This window comes from Salmo trutta, chromosome 18 (genome assembly GCF_901001165.1).
Source record: "Salmo trutta chromosome 18, fSalTru1.1, whole genome shotgun sequence".
NCBI lineage: Eukaryota > Metazoa > Chordata > Actinopteri > Salmoniformes > Salmonidae > Salmo > Salmo trutta.
In genome coordinates, this window is record NC_042974.1 from 2,365,080 (window position 1) to 2,386,316 (window position 21,237).

The window sequence follows — 21,237 nt, forward strand, 5'->3', positions numbered from 1 at the left end:
GCATGTCTGACTTTTGATAATAGGAAGGATATTGTCCAGGCCACTTTTATGTTGATTTGAGATTCTGGGGATATTATCTATAGGCCTGCAGCAGCAACTATACATAAACCACTAGATGCTGTTTTCCATTATCCCCTTAGGTTTATTACTGGTGATGGTTCTAGAACTCAACGTTGTGCCCTTAGGTTTATTACTGGTGATGGTTCTAGAACTCACCATTGTGCCCTTAGGTGTATTACTGGTGATGGTTCTAGAACTCACCATTGTGCCCTTAGGTTTATTACTGGTGATGGTTCTAGAACTCACCATTGTGCCCTTAGGTTTATGGTTCTAGAACTCACCATTGTGCCCTTAGGTTTATTACTGGTGATGGTTCTAGAACTCACCATTGTGCCCTTAGGTTTATTACTGGTGATGGTTATAGAACTCACCATTGTGCCCTTAGGTTTATTACTGGTGATGGTTATAGAACTCACCATTGTGCCCTTAGGTTTATTACTGGTGATGGTTATAGAACTCACCATTGTGCCATTAGGTTTATTACTGGTGATGGTTCTAGAACTCACCATTGTGCCCTTAGGTTTATTACTGGTGATGGTTCTAGAACTCACCATTGTGCCCTTAGGTTTATTACTGGTGATGGTTATAGAACTCACCATTGTGCCCTTAGGTTTATTACTGGTGATGGTTCTAGAACTCACCATTGTGCCCTTAGGTTTATTACTGGTGATGGTTCTAGAACTCACCATTGTGCCCTTAGGTTTATTACTGGTGATGGTTCTAGAACTCACCATTGTGCCCTTAGGTTTATTACTGGTGATGGTTCTAGAACTCACCATTGTGCCCTTAGGTTTATTACTGGTGATGGTTCTAGAACTCACCATTGTGCCCTTAGGTTTATTACTGGTGATGGTTCTAGAACTCACCATTGTGCCCTTAGGTTTATTACTGGTGATGGTTCTAGAACTCACCATTGTGCCCTTAGGTTTATTACTGGTGATGGTTATAGAACTCACCATTGTGCCCTTAGGTTTATTACTGGTGATGGTTCTAGAACTCACCATTGTGCCCTTAGGTTTATTACTGGTGATGGTTCTAGAACTCACCATTGTGCCCTTAGGTTTATTACTGGTGATGGTTATAGAACTCACCATTGTGCCCTTAGGTTTATTACTGGTGATGGTTCTAGAACTCACCATTGTGCCCTTAGGTTTATTACTTATTTGTATGTAAGGAGAGAGTAGCATTATCTTGTGTGAATTTACAAAGCACTCATGCAGAAACGTCCTATGTATCTATCGTCATTAATTACATTTAGACTTACAAATGACCAAACCCAGTCACAGGCTTGGATAACACTGGAGGCCCCTTCGGTCTCCACAGAGTTGGGTAAAGCTGCTTTAGTTGTTTTTCTGTGCCCTTTATGTGGAACAACTCACAGAGCTCTCTGAAATGAGATGTTCTGGTCCCCCTTGGTCAGTTCAGGGTCATGACCAGAGACCTCTATGTTGTGAAATGTGATACATTTTTCTTAATATATTTTGTATATTTTATGTTGTATATATGTATTTATGCAGGGCACCTATCCCTGCACCTATCATACTACTATCATACTACCTATCATACTACTATGACTGACCCTGTAAAACAACACATTTCACTGCACCTATCATACTACTATGGCTGACCCTGTAAAACAACACATATCATACTACTATGGCTGACCCTGTAAAACAACACCTATCATACTACTATGGCTGACCCTGTAAAACAACACATTACACTGCACCTATCATACTACTATGACTGACCCTGTAAAACAACACATTACACTGCACCTATCATACTACTATGACTGACCCTGTAAAACAACACATTACACTGCACCTATCATACTACTATGACTGACCCTGTAAAACAACACATTTCACTGCACCTATCATACTACTATGACTGACCCTGTAAAACAACACATATCATACTACTATGGCTGACCCTGTAAAACAACACCTATCATACTACTATGGCTGACCCTGTAAAACAACACATTACACTGCACCTATCATACTACTATGACTGACCCTGTAAAACAACACATTACACTGCACCTATCATACTACTATGACTGACCCTGTAAAACAACACATTACACTGCACCTATCATACTACTATGGCTGACCCTGTAAAACAACACATTACACTGCACCTATCATACTACTATGACTGACCCTGTAAAACAACACATTTCCCTGCACCTAATCCGGTGTATGTGACAATGAATAAAAAAAACACAGAACTATGCAAAATGTGTCCCTGCATCGTCCAAACACAAAACCAACTAATTTGTTTACCTGCATTCAGAGCATGATGTTCAGTACATGAAGATAATGTTCTAACCCACTTCCTGAAACCGTTCCTCACACTCAATAGTCACCATGTTATCCTTTTATGATGACATCAGCAACATGATCAACAGATAAGGTGTTACAGACAGTTCAGCAATACGTCTGACTAATAAAATGTCATTTGTTGATAAATGATCAATATACATGTAAATGCTCTGCCTTGCTATACAAATGGTGACAGAGAATATTCTATCCTGTGGGGAGTGGAAGATGCAAAGTTACAGTATACAGTATGTACTATAACAGCAGCTGAGCATAACAGAGTAGCATTGTATCATACTTGGACTACATAGAATAACATGAACTGTTATTATAACAGCAGCTGAGCATTACATAGTAGCATTGCATCATACTTGGACTACATAGAATAACATGAATAATTGTTACTGTAACCAACTGATGAATTGACATAATATAAAGGCAACATGAAAACATATGAAGTCGAGCTATATTATAACCAGAAGTGTGTCCATTGTCTGCAGCTCTTTTGTTTATCTGCAGCTGACAGTTTCTATGCCTATTGCCTGCTGTTTGGATGGTTGGGGGGGGGGGGGGGGTACATGGGATGACAAAACAACATTTTCGACAGTTATTCTTGCAAGTAAAATCATAACTACGCACCACCAAATTGATTACCCTGCTGTTGTAAGTTCTTTTTAGGGTTTCAGGTAAAATGCATGTTGTATCTAGAACTATGTGTAGTGTAGTAAGCAGTGGACTATGCCTACGCAATGTAATGCGCTTAGTTTGGATCAGATACATTGTTCCAAACCCATGACGTAATGTTACACCTTCTGCTTAGTCTATGTATTGCGTCCTATTCTTTTGGAAATGAACAAGTGCATGGAGTTTTAACATGTCCGGGCAATGTCCGGGCTAGAACTACGTGCAACAAAGACTGTAGCTGGTGTTTTTCCCGAGCAGAAATGACATTTGAGGGTCCCAGCCCCCCTCCTCACCATGTCTCTTTTGTTCCTTACTTCTGCCCCTCTGTGTTTCACCGCACGTTACCAGGCAGGATAGAGCAGGATGACGTGCCCCGGCCTCTGATTGGCTGAGAGGTGAGAAATCAGAAGGTTATTTAAACAGCTCTGTCGGAGCATAAGATCTGCAGAGCTGAGCAGCTGTGCGACGGGAGAACTACATGTATAGTCGGGTTGGATTGACTGGGAAGCCTTTGTCCTCAATCTCAGCAACAACAACAACAAAAATAAACGCACTAACTGGATTACAACAGAAATAACATTTCCACGTTAGCAACATCTTTGTAAGTATAATTTCTGTCACTGGCTATTATTTCAACGTATTGTCTCGAGCGTCAACTTTGAACAAGGGAATGAAAGGACTAACGTTAACATTAACGTTAACCAGCTAGACAACTGCCTTTTTCTCCACTCGGTAAACGTTTATTACAATAGATAATTAGCTATATCAGTCACTGAACAGCTAGTTGTATTGTTACATTGTCTGATATGTAAAGTCTAGCTAGTCAACGTTACTGTAGCTAGCTAGCTACTCTTCATTTCAAATTCAGTGTTTTTTATCGTTGCCGTTATTTCTCTCAACAGAACCTGATCTATGATCCCTGAGACTTGGAAAGTTTTATAAGAAGTTGAACACTTTGACCACTTGGGAAATGATGCCTGCACTTCCTACAACCATGATGGTCCATGACTTAGACAGCTTCAGCTCATCCCCTTCCCCGATGGACGCCACCGCCAAACGGTCGTCGTGGGGGAAACTGGTGCAGAAGTTAACCGACTTCAGAGGAGACGGCAGTAGCAGCGGTCACAGTATAGACTCCGACTCAGACAATGGCAGCAGGACTGATCTCTCAGACTCCGGTAAATATTTAATAGCTCGACCTAGCCTGGTCCCCGGACCTGTTTGTGCTGTCTTATTGATGATAGGACTTGGCTATTAATACAGAAACAAACAGATCTGAGACCAGGTTACTATTGCTAGTTGTTTGACAAAAGATAGATCTATCTGATGTTCTGTATGACTAAAACTGCCCTCTTATCTTTCAGGGTTTGACTTTCCCTCTATCTCCTCATCTGATGACTTCAGCAACATGTTATACGATGATCTCCTCTCAATGGAGGAGACCCTTCTGAAAGAACTTGTGGACCTAATTGCCTGTAGTTTAAGGGAAGCCAAAGATGGTGCCCTGAGATGTTCCAAACTACTCATCCCTGAGAAGCTCCTAGAACACATAGGCCAAGAGCTCCTTCACCTGGCGGCCAGCGAGCCCTGCGGCCTGAGGGGGGCTCTCATAGACCTCTGTGTGGAACAGGGGGAGGTGTGTCAGAGTATGGAACAGATCGCCGTGGACCCATATCTCGTCCCTACCTTCCAGCTCACACTGGTGCTGAGGCTCGATTCTGGAGGACTGTGGCCCAAAATTCAAGGGCTTTTCTCCACAAAGTCTCCATCCAGTCCCGTAAAGAGACAGGCGATTAGACTGAGCACGGGCTTCAGAGTGATCAAGAAGAAACTGTACAGCTCTGAAGAGTTGCTCATCGAAGAGTGCTGAAAGAAACCAGAGACTTTCTTTAGATATTTTTCTAATAAACCTTGTTGTACCAAGTGTCCTACCTACAACGCTCATTAGAGCCCTAGTGATCAACATTTGGGATTCTAGTCAAATGTATGATTTCTAGGACATTTTCTTAACTGTTAAGATGAACCGGCGATTACTTCTCTATGTACATTATTTGCGGCTTGGTGTTCCTGTGTAGGGGAGCCACAGTAAATGGTACGTGAGTAGTTTAGTGTGTTTAAGAGAATGGCGTTAATCCAAACACTTAAAATGAAGTTTCTGGCACTTTTGCAAACCACTAATATCTATTTTATAAAAGATGGGTGGTTTGGTTTTCCATTTATTGTTAAAAATGTTTACCTGTTTCTATTGAAACCAGACAATGGCAGCTAGCTGTATGGTAACGTTTGTATGTGGCCATTTTAGAAACTGTGGTAATTTTTTTTCTTCATGGCAATTCATTGTACACCATGTTAAGGGGACCAGATTGACGTGTTTGGCTAGAGACCAACATTACTTAGCAGTACTTGCTTCTCCATCTGTAGCATCCATTCTGTGAACCACAGGTTAGTTTACTTGATTCTTTATTTCCAGTTTAGAATGGTTTGTCCTCCTGCATACTCATCTGTGCATCATTTTATTTGATATTCAAATATCCGCACTGTCTTGATACTTTCCATTTAATGAACTTCAGACAATAAATATATATTTTTTTTTTACAAAACATTGTCATTGTTGCTTTGACCAAACCTTTCAGAATGTCTTATGAGTGGGTGTAGTGTATGGTGATACCTATCACTGAATGAAACTCATTGAATCAAGAACACCATATATAGTTGCTCACCTTGGCTGCATTTTACACAGGCAGCAAAATTCTAGTTTTTTTCCCCCACTGATTGGGCTTAACTTTTGATCAGTTAGATCAGATCTTTGCCAATAATTGGGCCAAGTGTATTGTGTAAAAGCAGCCAGAGTAGCAAAGGCTTATTAGATGAATTGGAATATGAAGCAACAAAGCATTAGATACTAGGATTCTTTGCAACACAGGCACATTTTTCTTTCTCCATTCATTGCAGGGCCTTTGTCTGAGCTCCACCACTTGTTTTTCTCAGTGTTTTTTCTCCGAGTCAGCACCCTCTAGCGATACAGCAAGTCAACTACAGGTGTTGACCATAAACTGAGAAACATATTGCAGTATCCCAAGAAATGGCCTGTGTATATGAGGACAGACATTTCCTTGGAAGACATCTGTTCTAGTGGGCTTTGTTTTGAAAGAACAGTGAAGTGCTGAGACAAGTATATAAAGAAAACTGTATCGTATCAGTGAGATTGTGCCAACCAGCCCCAGGGTAGATGTTCATTGTTATTACTTCTAGTTCCTCACCACTGATTTGCTTGTGGTTTTAAATACATATTGTAATTTTGTCACGTAGACACTGAAGTGTTGTGAAATGAAGCCGTCCCTGGAAAACGTGCACAACGGCCCATCTGATTTGGTAGAAAACGTGCACATCTTTGCTGCAGCTAGTCACTGTTGTACAAGCCAGTTTAGATGAGTAATGCTGCACTCACTGGTCTGGGCACTTGTCCAACCCCCCCCCCCCCCCTCTCTCTCTCACACACACACACACACACACACACACACACACACACACAGAGAGAGAATGACAGATGGGGCACGTAGAATGTTTCTTTTCCCTGTTTGAGTAAAAACATAATATGGACGTGTCATCGTGAGCAAGACCTACTTTATTAGATAGCCGTTGTGTTCTAATGAAGAAAATCTTGAATAAAAACATTTGATATTTTAGAATTCCAACAATAAATAAATTATTTTCTCAGTCACTGGGTTCACTCATTGTAAATACATAGGTCTGCAAAATCAACATTGCTCAGTACATGTCTTGATAGGTGTATGTTTACCTTACTGACTCTGATAGGAGAATATATAAATATAATCCCTGCATAGTAAAAATCATAATTTACATATAAAGTATAAATCAGGAAACCAACTGCCATCAGCTTCAATTGGTCTTAACCATTCTTCAATGTTTTCACCGTGTTGAAATGAAAGATGAATATCTCGTTAGTATCTATTGCTAAAGGAGGACATCTATAATAAACCCCTTCTGATCTGAGTATTTCCTGACTACATCATCTGACTTCAGGGTACATCCCAAATAGCACCCTATTCTCTATATGCTGCACTACTTGTGACCAGAGCCCTATGGGCCCAGGTAAAAAAAAAAATAATAATAAAAAAAATAGTACACTATATAGCAAATAGTGTGCCATTTAGGACGTAGAGGGTAAAAGCAGGAGTCCCTAACAGTGCATTTGTAAAACAGTCAGCTTGTAACAGAGCACAGTCACTTCATGACACATCACCATGATCATCAACAACGAGGGCATTCATTCTTCCTCAACAAGACTTTAGGTCATTCTCTTCTTCTTCGCCATACGAGATCTCCAACTCATGGAGAGAGTCTGTCCGAGTTTTGGTGTGCAGTGAAGTCACAGTCCCGAATGTTGAAAAGCGTATGTATTTACAGGCAATAAAATTGTTTTTGCGGATTCGGATAACTACCTAAAAGAGAAAGCAAAAACAATTCAGTTTTAACATGTGCACTCTGTTCATGGGACTCATAACTTCCATAGTCCAGTAGGACTTCATAACTTCCATAAACCAATAGGTACACTACAACAATGGAGCCTTATATAGGAGACAGAGACTGTGCCTGATTGAGTCCATAATGGCATCCTATTCCCTATATAGTTCCCTATGTGCCCTGGTGAAAAGTAGTGCACTATCTAGGGAATAGGGTGCCATTTAGGTTGTTTTAGTGGTGAGCTCTTACCTATCAGTGTGGCGATCAACAGCCTTCCTTTATATTTAACCACCTAAGGAAACAGAGATGTCAGACAGCCTGGAGCAGCTCGGTGTCCCCATCTTCTGAGCCCTCTGGTACAACTCATTGTCTCCAAAATAGCGAGCTCGATACAGCAGGCCCTCCTCTGGAACACAACAACAAAGTACAATGGCTCAGTCCCCAATATTTCCCAGAAGTCTGCACTCCCTGTCATGGATTTCAAAGCATATGATTGTTGTAAACATTGTCTGGAGTGAGTTCCCACTATTGTTAAATCCATGCAAGAAAGTGAGCAAGTGTACACCTTGGGAGAAGGGAGAAGAATTGTGATGTAGCCTAAGACAAAACGCCAAATTGGGTGTACAATACAAGTTCAATAAGATAACAGGAAGTACAATAGAAAGGCTGAAAGGAGTATCCTATTCCTTTGCATTTTGCCCAGACAACCAATCATCTGAATGATAATGTGTTGTAATGTAAAACTGCTATGTGCCTTTCCCCCTGCCATGTAAACAGCGGTGGCTGGCACTTTAAATAGGAGGACGGGCTCATAGTAATGTCTGGAACAGAATCAATGGAATTGTACCATTCCTAGGGTCGGAGAAAATCCACAATGTTGAGAATGAGGACGGAATCAAGGAATCCAGACATTAAAAACGGAATTCAACAATGTATTGAACTTAGTAGGGAATCAACTAAATGAATTGAAAATGAAGTTTATCATAAGACTTGAACAGAATGAATCAGTGATTGGTATTTCCTGCAACTTTCTGAAGAGCCAATGAGAATTCCCCGTCTGTATGTGTGGTGCGAGTGTCTACCACTTTGCGTCGCCGTTAGCGGTGATGCTAATGAATGATCTTTCTGGACATGGGAAAGGCTTTCCATATCCAAAATACTTCAAATAAAATGTTAACTACAAAGTAGACTATGCTTACTTGGCAGAACGATATGATGATGATTATTGTGGGTATTTTGTTTTACAAAAATACCTCTAAAACAGCCAGCCTCTTTCAAGGTGCACACTGGAATTAAAATGGTAACTACACTCAAAAGTGTATCACATTTTTCCCAGATCTTAAAAGTGTTCTCTTGATGTGGTTTAAGCATTGTTGTGGACTTAGAAAATAACTGAATTGGATGTTATATATTTTTTTTAAAGTGATTGAGAGCAAAAACATTTAACTGTAGGAAATTGAAACCTGGGAAAACAAAATGGAAAAAACTGAATCAGGCAAAAATAATATATATCTTTTTAGGTCCCTACATTCCATTCACTGTATTTCAGCCATTATTATGAGCCGTCCTCCCATCACCAGCCTCCTCTGCATGTGAAGTAGTGCTATTTCTTCACAGAGGATATCACTTTCTGGTGCTGTGTTATCCATCTTACGTTATAGCAAACAGAACACAACCGGTTAAGGTCGGATCAGAACACCTGAAGCCTCCAAACTAAATCATTAAACACTCCTCCAGTATATACCCATTTTAAAGTAGCCAACCACTTGGAATTGATCGCAAGGCTCTCCAGAGGATGGTGCGGTCTGCACAACGCATCACCGGGGGCAAATTAAATGCCCTCCAGGACACCTACACCACCCGATGTCACAGGAAGGCCAAAAAGATCATCAAGGACAACAACCACCCGAGCCACTGCCTGTTCACCCCGCTATCATCCAGAAGGCGAGGTCAGTACAGGTGCATCAAAGCTGGAACCAAGAGACTGAAAAACAGCTTCTATCTCAAGGCCATCAGACTGTTAAATAGCCATCACTAGCCGGTTACCACCCGGTTACCACCCGGTTACCACCCGGTTACCACCCGGTTACCACCCGGTTACTACCCGGTTACTACCCGGTTACCACCCGGTTACTACCCGGTTACCACCCGGTTACTACCCGGTTACCACCCGGTTACCACCCGGTTACCACCCGGTTACTCAACCCTGCACCTTAGAGGCTGCAGCCCTATATACATAGACATGGGACACTGGTCACTTTAATAATGTTTACATACTGTTTTACTCATCTCATATGTATATACTGTATTCTATTCTACTGTATCTTACTCTATGTATTACTCATCTCATATGTAAATACTGTATTCTATTCTACTGTATCTTACTCTAAGCCACTCTGACATTGATCATCCACATATTTATATATTCTTAATTCCATTCCTTTACTTTAGATGTGTGTGTATTGTTGTGTATTGTTAGATATTACTTGTTAGATATTACTGCACTGTTGGAGCCAGAAACACAAGCATTTCGCAAAATCCGCAATAACATCTGCTAAACACGTGTATGTGACCAATAAAATTTGATTGGGAGAATATTGATTAATCAATAGAACAACGTCATCATCCAAAGACAGACGAAAAGGTCAACGGAGAAGAACTTGTTTGAAAACCAACCTACTTCTGCTTCCAGCAGTTCTAAGAGTATAACGCTGGGGTTGAGGGTTCGATTCCCACATGGACCAACATACTGAACAGGCGTCACTGTCAACGCTGACACTTCTGGAAGCCATGGAAGTGACTGCTGAATGACCATGTTATTCTCATACTACAAAGTGAACTTACTCTGTTGTTTCTCCTTCCAGCAGTTGTTTCTGAGGTTGGAGATGTAGTCATCCTCCACACTCCTCTCCACAGTCTTCAGATTCAGCCCGTTGTACTCCCTGGAGAAGTGGTCTCCCACATAGTACGGCACCCTCAAGGTCTCAGTGTACCTCTTGTGGGTGTGTCCAATAGACCTGCATTTGATGGAGATACAGAGAGAGAGTAGTGAGTGAATTCTTATTTTATTTAACTAGGCAAGTCAGTTAGGAACAAATTCTTATTTTCAATGACGGCCTAGGAACAGTGGGTTAACTGCCTTGTTCAGGGGAAGAATGACAGATTTTTACCTTGTCAGCTCAGGGATTTGATCTAACAACCTTTCAGTTACTGGCCCAACGCTCTAACCACTAGGCTACCTGCTGGTTACTGGCCCAACTCTCTAACCACTAGGCTACCTGCTGGTTACTGGCCCAATGCTCTAACCACTAAGCTACCTGCTCTAACCACTAGGCTACCTGCTGGTTACTGGCCCAATGCTCTAACCACTAGGCTACCTGCTCTAACCACTAGGCTACCTGCTGGTTACTGGCCCAATGCTCTAACCACTAGGCTACCTGCTCTAACCACTAGGCTACCTGCTGGCCCAACGCTCTAACCACTAGAGGCTCTAACCACTAGGCCACCTGGCTCTAACCACTAGTCCACCTGCTCTAACCACTAGGCCACCTGACTCTAACCACTAGGCCACCTGGCTCTAACCACTAGGCCACCTGGCTCTAACCACTAGGCCACCTGGCTCTAACCACTAGGCCACCTGGCTCTAACCACTAGGCCACCTGGCTCTAACCACTAGGCCACCTGGCTCTAACCACTAGGCCACCTGGCTCTAACCACTAGGCCACCTGGCTCTAACCACTAGGCCACCTGGCTCTAACCACTAGGCCACCTGGCTCTAACCACTAGGCCACCTGGCTCTAACCACTAGGCCACCTGGCTCTAACCACTAGGCCACCTGGCTCTAACCACTAGGCCACCTGGCTCTAACCACTAGGCTACCTGGCTCTAACCACTAGGCTACCTGGCTCTAACCACTAGGCTACCTGCTCTAACCACTAGGCTACCTGCTCTAACCACTAGGCTACCTGCTCTAACCACTAGGCTACCTGCTCTAACCAATAGGCTACCTGCTCTAACCACTAGGCTACCTGCTCTAACCACTAGGCTACCTGCTCTAACCACTAGGCTACCTGCTCTAACCACTAGGCTACCTGCTCTAACCACTAGGCTACCTGCCGCCCCAGTGAAGCAGCTTCACATGATCAACCCACCAACACCAATCCCTTTATCGTGGGACATGACAGTGGACTACTCTGACACAATCACTATAGTCTCCCACACGACAGTAACCGTGGTGATAACAGACAGACAGAGGAGTAGGGTATCGGTGGTGATAGCCTGGTGGTTAGGTGCGTTGGGCCTGTAACCGAAAGGTTGCTGGATTGAATCCCCGAGTTCACAAGGTACAAATCTGTCGTTCTGCCCATGAGCAAGGCAGTTAACCCACTGTTCCCCAGGCACCGATGACGTGGATGTTGATTAAGGCAGACGCCTGCACCTCTCTGATTCAGAGGGGTTGGGTTAAATAAGGATGACACATTTCAGCTGAATACATTCAGATGTACAACTGACTAGGTATCACACTTTCCCTTATTGCACAAGTTGACTGCAGGTATTAACTTAAAAAGTAGCTACAAATATTCACATTTATTGAGAAATTACAAATAAATAGTTTTGACAGTGTTGAAAAACCATACCGTGGCTTTTTCCAAATACACTGGTATACGGCCCAAACCTACCAGCCATCACCGGGCCTTAACCACGGGCCAGTCATCACCGGGCCTTAACCATGGGCCAGCCATCACCGGGCCTTAACCACGGGCCAGCCATCACCGGGCCTTAACCACGGGCCAGCCATCACCGGGCCTTAACCACGGGCCAGCCATCACTGGGCCTTAACCATGGGCCAAAGAGCCCCTGCTGACTTCCCTGTGGCTCAGTTTGTAGAGCATGGTGTTTGCAACGCCAGCATGGTGTGTGCAACGCCAGGGTTGTGGGTTCGATTCCCACGGGGGGCCAGTACAAAAAAATAAATAATGCATGAAATGAAATGTATGAAATGTATGAAATGTATGCATTCACTACTGTAAGTCGCTCTGGATAAGAGTGTCTGCTAAATGACTAAAATGTAAATGTCTGACGACTACTTTCCCCTAAAGTCAATCTATGACTTGTGACCTCCCTAAAGACTACCAGGCGGTGTCCCAAATGGCACCCTAGTCCCTATTTAGAGTCCTACCATTGAACAGACCCCATAGGGATAATGCACTATATAGGGAATAGGGTGACATCTCTCCACCTCAGTCAAACTAATGCATTTAGCAAACACAAAAAACTGCTGAAAAGCCACCTTTCCAAACAATTTCCAGAAATAATCATTACTAGAGGATTACCACATTGTGAAATACATTGTCATAGCAGGATAACAGCAACTGGAGGATAATCCGTCCCATCCAAGGCAGTTCAGCATTTTGTAATACAAGCAAAGAAGAATCATCATATGATTGCATTATTTTGGGGGAAGTTGCTTAATAATACATCATAGTCAAATGTATGACTATACGAGTTTAAGACAGCACAGCTAGGATTGCAAAATTCCAGTAAGTTTCCCAAAATTCCAGATTTCCATTCATCCTGGTTGGAACATTCCCAAAACCTCTCTCATCGTCACTCAATGCCTAGGTTTACCTCCACTGTACTCACATCCTACCATACCCTTGTCTGTACATTATGCCTTGAATCTATTCTTCCACGCCAAGAAATCTGCTCCTTTTACTCTCTGTTCCAAAAGCACTAGACAACCAGTTCTTATAGCTTATAGCCGTACCCTTATCCTACTCCTCCTCTGGTGATGTAGAGGTTAACCCAGGCCCTACAGCCCCCAGCACCACTCCCATCCCCAGGCGCTCTCATTTGTTGACTTCTGTAACCGTAAAATACTTGGTTTCATGCATGTTAACATCAGTAGCCTCCTCCCTAAGTTTGTTTTATTCACTGCTTTAGCACACACTGCCAACCTGGATGTCCTAGCCGTGTCTGAATCCTGGCTTAGGAAGACCCCCAAAAATCCTGAAATTTTCATCCCTAACTATAACATTTTCCGACAAGATAGAACTGCCAAAGGGGGCGGAGTTGCAATCTACTGCAGAGATAGCCTGCAGAGTTCTGTCATACTATCCAGGTCTGTGCCCAAACAAATCAAGCTTCTACTTTTAAAAATCCACCTTTCCAGAAACAAGTCTCTCACCGTTGTTGCTTGTTATAGACCACCTTCAGCCCCCAGCTGTGCCCTGGACACCATATGTGAATTGATTGCCCCCCAACCATCTTCTGAGTTCGTACTGTTAGGTGACCTAAACTGGGATATGCTTAACACCCCAGCCATCCTACAATCTAAGCTAGATGCCCTCAATCTCACACAAATGATCAAGGAACCTACCAGGTACAACTCTAAATTCGTAACCATGGGCACCCTCTTAGATATCATCCTGACCAACTTGCCCTCGAAATACACCTCTGTTGTCTTCAACCAGGATCTCAGCGTTCACTGCCTGCACCCGTAATGGGTCAGCGGTCAAACGACCACCCCTCATCACTATCAAAGGCACCCTAAATCACTTCAGCGAGCAAGGCTTTCTAATAGACCTGGCCCGGGAATCCTGGAAGGATATTGACCTCATCCCGTCAGTAGAGGATGCCTGGTTGCTCTTTAAAAGTGCTTTCCTCACCATCTTAAATAAGCATGCCCCATTCAAAAAATGTAGAACTAAGAACAGATATAGCCCTTGGTTCACCACAGACTTGACTGCCCTTGAGCAGCACAAAAACATCCTGTGGCGTTCTGCATTAGCTTCGAATAGCCCCCGCGATATGCAACTTTTCAGGGAAGTCAGGAACCAATAGACACAGTCAGTTAGGAAAGCTAAGGCTAGCTTTTTCAAACAGAAATTTGCAACCTATAGCACTGATTCCAAAAATGTTGGGGACACTGTGAAGTCCATGGAGAATAAGAGCACCTCCTCCCAGCTGCCCACTGCACTGAGGCTAGGTAACACTGTCACCACCGATAAATCTACGATAATCGATCATTTCAATGAGCATTTTTCTACGGTTGGCCATGCATTCCACCTGGCTACCCCTACCCCGGCCAACAGCTCCGCACCCCCTGCAGCAACTTGCCCAAGTCCGCCCCCGATTCTCCTTCACCCAAATCCAGACAGTTGATGTTCTGAAAACGCTGCAAAATCTGGATCCCTACAACTCAGCCGGCTGGACAATCTGGACCCCTCCTTCTAAAATTATCTGCCGCAATTGTTGCAACCCCTATTACTAGCCTGTTCAACCTCCCTTTCGTATCGTCTGAGATCCCCAAAGATTGAAAAGCTGTCAGGGTCATCTCCCTCTTCAAAAGGGGGAGACACTCTAGACCCAAAATGTTATAGACCTCTATCCATCCTGCCCTGACTTTCTAAAGTCTTCGAAAGCGAAGGTAAACAGATCACCGACCATTTCGAATCCCACCGTACCTTCTCCACTATGCAATCTGGTTTCCAAGCTGGTCATGGGTGCACCTCAGCCACGCTCAAGGTCCTAAACGATATCATAACCGCCATCGATAAAAGACAGTACTGTGCAGCCGTCTTCATCGACCTGGCCAAGGCTTTCGACTGTCAAATCACCTCATTCTTATCGGCAGACTCAATAGCCTTGGTTTCTCAAATGATTGTCGCGCCTGGTTCACATACTACTTCTCAGACAGAGTTCAGTGTGTCAAATCGGAGGGCCTGTTGTCTACGGGGGTGCCACAGGGTTCAATTCTCGGGCAGACTCTTTTTCTGTATACATCAACGATATCAAATGTATTTATAAAGCCCTTCTTACATCAGCTGATATCTCAAAGTGCTGTACAGAAACCCAGCCTAAAACTCCAAACAGCAAGCAATGCAGGTGTAGAAGCAGGTGTAGAAGCATGTCACTCTTGCTGTTGATGATTCTCTGAACCACCTCTACGCAGACGACACCATTCTGTATACATCTGGCCCTTCTTTGGACACTGTGTTAACTAACCTCCAAGCGAGCTTCAATGCCATACAATACTCCTTCCATGGCCTCAAACTGCTTTTAAATGCTAGTAAAACTAAATGCATGCTCTTCAACCGATTTCTGCCCGCACCTGCCCGCCCGACTAGCATCACTACTCTGGACGGTTCTGACTTAGAATATGTGGACAATTACAAATACCTAGGTGTCTGGTTAGACTGTAAACTCTCCTTCCAGACTCACATTAAACATCTCCAATCCAAAATTAAATCTAGAATCGGCTTCCTATTTCGCAACAAAGCATCCTTCACTCATGCTGCCAAACATACCCTCGTAAAACTGACTATCTTACCGATCCTCGACGATGTCAGTTACAAAATAGCCTCCAACACTCTACTCAGCAAACTGGATGATAGTCTATCACAGTGCCATCCGTTGTCACCAGAGCTGTATGCTCTCGTAGGCTGGCTCTCGTTGGCTGGCTCTCGCTACATATTCGTCGCCAAACCCACTGGCTCCATGTCATAACCATATGACCTGATATAAGTCTTTGCTAGGTAAAGCCCCGACTTATCTCAGCTCACTGGTCACCATAACAACACCCACCCGTAGCACGCGCTCCAGCAGGTATATCTCACTGGTCATCCCCAAAGCCAACACTTACTTTGGCCGCCTTTCCTTACAGTTCTCTGCTGTCAATGACTGGAACTAATTGCAAAAATCACTGAAGCTGGAGACTCATATCTCCCTCACTAACTTCAAGCATCAGCTGTCAGAGCAGCTTACCGATCACTGTACCTGTACACAGCCCATCTGTAAATAGCACACGCAACTACCTCATCCCCATATTGTTATTTATCTTCTTGCTCTTTTGCACCCCAGTATCTCTACTTGCACATCATCTGCAAATCTATCACTCCAGTGTTGATGCTAAATTGTAATTATTTTGCCTCTATGGCCTATTTATTGCCTTACCGCTCTAATCTTCTACATTTGCACACACTGTATATAGATTTTTCTATTGTGTTATTGACTGTGTTTGTTTATGTGTGTAACTGTTGTTTTTGTCGCACTGCTTTGCTTTATCTTAACCAGGTCGCAGTTGTAAATGAACTTGTTCTCAACTGACCTACCTGGTTAAATAAAGGTGAAATAGATAAATAAATAAATAACAGACGCATAGGACCAGGCTATTCCAGGAGGTTATCATCCAGGTCGTGGGGGGTCAGAGGTTAGACTCACGGCCTGAAGCTGAGGCTGTAGGGGGCAGTGGAGACCATCATCTGACTGAGAGCTGACACAACCACCAGGATGACGATGGGCAGCAGCTGGACAAAGAGCGCAAAGCCTCCCTGAAAAATCACAACACACAGGTTTGTTAGACACAACAATGACAAACTGACATGGTAAACTATACAGGTCTGTTAGAGTTAACTGATAACACTGCAAAACCAACTACCGGTCTTAAGCCTAGCAATCCACCTTGGCTAATTTCACATACACTATATGTACAAAAGTATGTGGACACCCTTTCAAATGAGTGGATTCGGCTCTTTCAGCCACACCCGTTGCTGACAGGTGTATAAAACTGAGCACACTGCCATGCAATCTCCATAGACACACATTGGTAGTCGAACGGCCTTACTTTAGAGCTCAGTGACTTTCAACATGCCACCGTCATAGGATGCCACCTTTCCAACAAGACAGTTCGTCAAATGTCTGCCCTGCTAGAGCTTCCCCGGGCAACTAAGTGTTGTTATTTTGAAGGGGAAACATCTAGGAGCAACAAAAGTTCAGCCGCGAAGTGGTAGGCCACACAAGCACACAAAACGGTACCGCCGAGCCCGTAGCGAAAAAAAAATCATCTGTCCTCGGTTGCAACACTCACTACCGTGTTCCAAACTGCCTCTGAAAGCAACGTCAGCACAACAACTGTTTGTCAGGAGCTTCATGAAATGGGTTTCCATGGCCAAGCAGCCGCACACAAGCCTAAGATCACCATGTGCAATGCCAAGCGTCGGCTGGAGTGGAGTAAAGCTCGCCGCCATTGGGCTCTGGAACAGGGGAAGCACGTTCTCTAGATGCCAGGAGAACGCTAACCTGTCCTAATGCATAGTGCCAACTGTAAAGTTTGGTGGAGGAGGAATAATGATCTGGGGCTGTTTTTCATGGTTCAGGCTAGGCCCCTTAGTTACACCGAAGGGAAATCTTAACGATACAGCATACAATGACATTCCAAAACGATTCTGTGCTTCCAACTTTGTGGCAACAGTTTGGGGAAGGCCCTTTCCTGTTTCAGCATGACAATGGCCCCATGCACAAAGCGAGGTCCATACAGAAACGGTTTGTTGAGATCGGTGTGGAAGAACTTGACTGGCCTGCACAGAGCCCCGACCTCAACCCCATCGAACACCTTTGGGATGAATTGGAACACCGACTGCGAGCCAGGACTAATCACACAACATCAGTGCCCGACTTCACTAATGCTGTTGTGGCTGAATAGAAGCAAGTCCCCACAGCAATGTTCCAACATCTAGTGGAAAGCCTTCCCAGAAGAGTGGAGGCTGTTATAGCAGCAAAGGGGGGACCAACTCCATATTAATGGACATTATTTTGGAATGAGATGTTGGACAAGCAGGTGTCCACATACTTTTGGTCATGTAGTGTAACAATACAGTTCAACCCAAGTAGACCATTCTCAGTTTGCAGTGCAAAAACAACTCAAGGACTCCCCCTGCTGTACAGCAGGCTAAACATCAGAAAACCATTAGAAAATGGCTAAATGTATCTACTTAATGACCTGAACTGCAAAATGTGCAATCACAAAAAAACCACAGGCATACCTCTCTCTGTTGTCCCTGTTGTCCCGCTGGCCTCTGATAACGCCCATTTCTGTATACATGAACGTTGCCTTGAAGCACAACAGACAACCAATAGATAGAGCATTAGCAGTGGAGGTGTCAGTACAACCACACACATTGATGAAGTAAAATATGTAGATGCAATGGTTTCTAATGACTGTGTGTCACTCACTTGCTGGAAAACCCCCTCCGAAGAACATATTGAAGAGGTCCTCAGGTGAAATATCAGCCTGGAAGTCTCCGTTGGTCTGGTCCTGTCTTGACGGGTGTCTCTTCTCCTCACCACACTGGTCATACTGTTTCCTCTTGTCAGCATTACTCAAGCAGGCATAGGCATTTCCAATAGCTGGGGGAAAACAAACACCTTTTGAGTACCTTCAAATTACATTAAATGATATACAATTCATTGGAGCGGTTTCCTGGACACAGATTAGACTAGAAAGCATTCTCTGTTGAACACGTTTTAGTCCAGGACTAGGCTTAATCTGTGTCCGGCAAACCGGCTCCTTTGAATGGTTCTCACGTTAAAATAAGTAAGAGAATAAGTATGGTTTGGGGCGGACCTTTAAATGCCTCAGTGGCACCCGGTGCGTGGTTCTTGTCGGGATGGAATTTCAACGCTAATTTTCGATATGACTTTTTGAGATCATCTTCAGACGCATCTTTCTTCACTCCAAGAATCTCATAGAAGTCTTTACACTGTTTTATTCTGCAAAGAAATAAGAAAACTAAAAAAGACAGAACCATTGACAAAACACTAAATTGTTTCAAGATATTTTCATGTTCTGATAGGGAAGATTCATTGAGGAAAGTGGGAGTTAAACACATGTTTGATGTTAATGTTTTAGAAGCCTTGAAGCAGCTTCAATATCACATGCCATTTAGCAGACGCTTTTATCAACAAAAATATATGTGTGGTCCCAGCTCAGCAGGAACATTGGGCGGCAGGTAGCCTAACGGGTAAGAGCGTTGGGTGAAAAATCAGTTTGAATCTGAGCCAGCGACCTTTCGCATTTAACCCCCAACAACTGCTCCCTGGGCACCGATGACATGAATTTCGATTAAGGCAGCCCCCCGCACCTCTCTGATTCAGAGGAGTTGGGTTAAATGACTCCCGCACCTCTCTGATTCAGAGGGGGTGGGTTAAATGACTCCTGCACCTCTCTGATTCAGAGGGGTTGGGTTAAATGACTCCTGCACCTCTCTGATTCAGAGGGGTTGGGTTAAATGACTCCTGCACCTCTCTCTGATTCAGAGGGGTTGGGTTAAATGACTCCTGCACCTCTCTCTGATTCAGAGGGGTTGGGTTAAATGACTCCTGCACCTCTCTCTGATTCAGAGGGGTTGGGTTAAATGACTCCTGCACCTCTCTGATTCAGAGGGGTTGGGTTAAATGACTCCTGCACCTCTCTGATTCAGAGGGGTTGGGTTAAATGACTCCTGCACCTCTCTGATGCAGAGGGGTTGGGTTAAATGACTCCTGCACCTCTCTGATTCAGAGGGGTTGGGTTAAATGACTCCTGCACCTCTCTGATTCAGAGGGGTTGGGTTAAATGTGGGAGACACATTTTGGTTGAATGTATTCAGTTGTGCAACTGACTAAGTATCCTTTTCCTTGCAATTACATTTTATATGATAATAATTGCAATGATAGTAAATTCCATGCATCCTACTTCTTGACAGCGTCCAGTTGATCTGAGGTGTAGGATTTGGCTGTCTGCGAGGCCGACTCTCCTTGGTCCTCCTCCCCAGGTCTTCGCTGCCTTGGCCCAGTGCCATCACTGGTTCCTGACTGGTTGTCATGACCAGGGGTGAAACCATTTTTTGCAATCAAGTCCAGCAGTGCTGGAAATACAGATAGAGTAACATTTAGAGGAACATTTGAGTATCGCAGTTTCCCCCCGAAACGTCTCCTCTGAGCAGGCCCATTGGGGCAAATCTCTGATGACATCTCCCTCTTGTACAGTCAGAAGCACATGTAGTGAGTTATTCTAAGTAACAGCGTTAAAGACCGCTAGCTATGCAGCTACACCGTTTGTATTTAGCTAGCAACATGAGATTGGGTGCAACTGAATGTACTGACTACATAGTTAACGTTAAGTAGCTCGCTAGCTAATATTACCAGCAGAATTAAACGGACTGTGTATACTACAACTACAACAGTGACAATGCAAAATCCAGCCAGATTAGATGTTTCATATGAAAAATCGGCGATAATTAGCTAGCTATGGCAGTGAGAAGGGTAACGTATTATCGCAACTATAGCGGGCCCTCAATTTCCCAAGAAAAAATATAGCCTGGATGCTAGCTGGTATTCATGTCGCTTCTCTAGCGGCTCTCTTACCTCTCGCCTTATCCGTCGGAAAAAGTTTCTGTGCCTTTTCTAGAAATCTAACGGCCTTCTCTGCTTGATTGTTTGTTAATGCAGCAGTTGCAATGTCAATGCAACGCTCTGCTTCGTCCCTGTTTACTTCCATTGCGGGACGCAGCTTGAGGTAAATAAAAAAATAACGCTAACAGCCGTTGTGGGGCGCTTTCTAATGACGTCACGCATTAAGTCGGGACGGAGTGGGGCGGGGGGGGTCACGTTCGTATTGGCTGCTAGATGGAGCCAAACTTTCCAGAACAAAACCATCACCTACAGAGAGATGAACCTGGAGAAGCAGGCTGGTCCTGGCACAGAGCCCCAGGACAGCAACACAATTACACCCAACCAAATCATGAGAAAACAAAAAGATAATTACTGGACACATTGGAAAGAATTAACATAAAAAACTGAGCAAACTAGAATGCTATTTGGCCCTAAACAGAGAGTACACAGTCGCAGAATAGCTGACCAC

The 21,237-nt window shown here is 43.8% G+C and overlaps 2 protein-coding genes across 2 annotated transcripts; one reads left to right on the forward strand and one right to left on the reverse strand.

Moving 5' to 3' along the window:
* The first annotated feature begins 3,446 nt into the window (after positions 1-3,446).
* ddit4 (DNA-damage-inducible transcript 4) lies at positions 3,447-5,671 on the forward strand. The gene is made up of 3 exons (XM_029697514.1): positions 3,447-3,672; positions 3,974-4,249; positions 4,436-5,671. The coding sequence occupies exons 2-3, from the start codon at positions 4,042-4,044 to the stop codon at positions 4,939-4,941; spliced, it is 714 nt and encodes a 237-aa protein (XP_029553374.1). The 5' UTR covers positions 3,447-3,672; positions 3,974-4,041; the 3' UTR covers positions 4,942-5,671.
* Positions 5,672-6,675: 1,004 nt separating this feature from the next.
* Positions 6,676-20,932, reverse strand: dnajb12b (DnaJ heat shock protein family (Hsp40) member B12b). The gene is made up of 9 exons (XM_029697515.1): positions 20,742-20,932; positions 20,071-20,242; positions 18,961-19,106; positions 18,570-18,743; positions 18,380-18,447; positions 16,779-16,888; positions 10,401-10,573; positions 7,806-7,962; positions 6,676-7,534 (listed from the first exon to the last, which is right to left on the reverse strand). Exons 1-8 carry the CDS (start codon positions 20,872-20,874, stop codon positions 7,841-7,843), a joined length of 1,098 nt encoding a protein of 365 aa, XP_029553375.1. The 5' UTR covers positions 20,875-20,932; the 3' UTR covers positions 6,676-7,534; positions 7,806-7,840.
* Between the last annotated feature and the right edge of the window lie 305 nt (positions 20,933-21,237).